The following is a 2,077-nucleotide window of genomic DNA, read 5'->3' on the forward strand; positions in this document are numbered from 1 at the left end:
GAAGCATACATCGATATATATGTTCCAAGAATTGTATTCATCATATGTAGGGCCGTGCTTATTCAATTCAAATGAGTCCAATGACTCAGGTTCATCTCTTTTTTTGGGCTCAAAAATTTTTTAAAAAATTTATTATATATAAAAGGAAAAAACCCTTTTTTTAATTTATAAATATTAAAATATAAAGAATCAATAAAATATCAAATAAAAGCCTGTAAAATTGCTTATCCCAAACTCGGCGAGAAAGAGAGAAACAACGGCGAAGGTGATATGGCTCTCCTTTTCACCGCTCCAATCTTCTATCCTTTGTATTCTCCATATTCAACTCCAGCACTTGTAAGTTTATTAATGTTATGTACGGTAATAATTTGTATTATAATGCTTTCCCCCCTGAATCTTGCTACTTGAATAATTTTATTTCTATTGATATATTGGATTTAAGTTTATAGTTTTATGATTTAAATGAAATTTTTTTACAAGTTGAGTTTTATTTCGCATGATTTCTGGGTTTTGTTTGACGCGTGTAGTGTGTGGTCATTGCGCGTCACTCTTCTTCTGTAAATTATTTATAAGAGAAAAAGAAAATAGGATGTTTATGGACTATGGTATGAGTGGCTTTTCTTTGTTTCTTTTCTATTTTTGAATTCTATGCTCTGAACAAGATTGATAAAAAAAAAATATATTTTTCCTTGTATTTCTAGTATATCCATACAATTTTCTGGTTTCAAATGATCAAATTTGGACATTGTGGAGGCTGAATCTTATTTAGAAAAATGTGTTATTCTAAAAGAAAGTTTCTGTTTGGGTTTTATTTGAAAAAGAAAAGTTTTCAGAATCACAAGCCCAAAAAGTAGCTGAACTGCAGCTTAAAAAAAAACTTATATTCACTACTGTCTTTAAACATAGACATGCTCCTATTGTTCATTGAGTTATTTTTTTGAATTCTTAGGTTAATCATGCCTCCTAAATACATGTCTGGGTCTCAAAAACGAAAAAAAAAGCGAAAGATTGAAGAAATGATTCAACGTCAAGCTCGAGATATCAACAAGTACTTTTTTTCAAACAAAAACATAGTTGCAGAGGTTGAAAAAACGGTTGATAATTCAATTAGTAGAGAACAAGATAATGAATTGGATGAGAATGAGATTGATACTAAAAAAGTCCTTGAGTCTGTCGATGTGATGTATTCAATGATCATGAGAAAGATGAAGAGTTTGTTCAATATGAGAACTTGAATCAGGAAACTTGGTCTGATGATCCTGGAAAGTGGGACAACATTGATCAAAAAGTTAGAAACTTTTTAGTGGAAAGAGGTCCGAATAGAGATGTCATAAATGTGTTTCTCAAATATAGCGCTACCATGCATTTCAATGTGTCACATTATAAGAGAATTTTGCCAAACGGGGAGGAAAGTGATAGAAGATGGCTATTATGTTCAGTTTCTTGTAACAAGATTTTTTGTTTTTGCTGTAAGTTATTCAAGAAGCAAGTAACCAAGACTGGATATGGTCAGTTAGCAAATGAAGGATGCAATGATTGGCATAATTTGAGTCGATGTCTTGCAAATCATGAAGCGAGTAAGGAGCATATGGAGTGTATGACGAATTGGCTTGAATTGGAAAGAATGTTGAAGACAAATAAAGTGATTGATGCAGGGGTACAAGTACAAATTAATAAAGAAAGAGAGCATTGGAAACAAGTGTTACAGAGGATAATCGCAGTTGTTCAACGATTGGTGAAAAATAACTTAGCATTTCGAGGAAGTTGTGAAAAACTTTATGTTGAAAACAATGGTTTGTTTCTACAAATGATTGAAATGATTGCAGAGTTTGATCCAGTAATGAAAGAGCACCTCTGATGGATTAAAGACCATGAGACTTATACTACATATCTTGGTTGCTGAATTCATAATGAGTAGATACAGATGTTGGCAAGCGAGGTAAGAAAAACAATACTTGCAAAGCTAAGACAAGCAAAATATTTTTCAATCATATTAGATTGTACTCCTGATATCAATCACAAATAGCAAATGTCCATTGTCATACGATGTTTAAATGATTCAAAAAGTTTCACAAAA

At 31.7% G+C, this 2,077-nt stretch overlaps 1 protein-coding gene across 1 annotated transcript; it reads left to right on the forward strand.

The window, feature by feature from the left end:
* The first annotated feature begins 956 nt into the window (after positions 1–956).
* Positions 957–1,858, forward strand: LOC140976006 (uncharacterized). Its single transcript, XM_073440266.1, has 2 exons — positions 957–1,160; positions 1,241–1,858. The coding sequence occupies exons 1-2, from the start codon at positions 957–959 to the stop codon at positions 1,856–1,858; spliced, it is 822 nt and encodes a 273-aa protein (XP_073296367.1).
* The last annotated feature ends 219 nt before the right edge of the window (positions 1,859–2,077 follow it).

Source organism: Primulina huaijiensis, chromosome 1 (genome assembly GCF_012295235.1).
Source record: "Primulina huaijiensis isolate GDHJ02 chromosome 1, ASM1229523v2, whole genome shotgun sequence".
NCBI classification, from domain to species: Eukaryota; Viridiplantae; Streptophyta; class Magnoliopsida; order Lamiales; family Gesneriaceae; genus Primulina; species Primulina huaijiensis.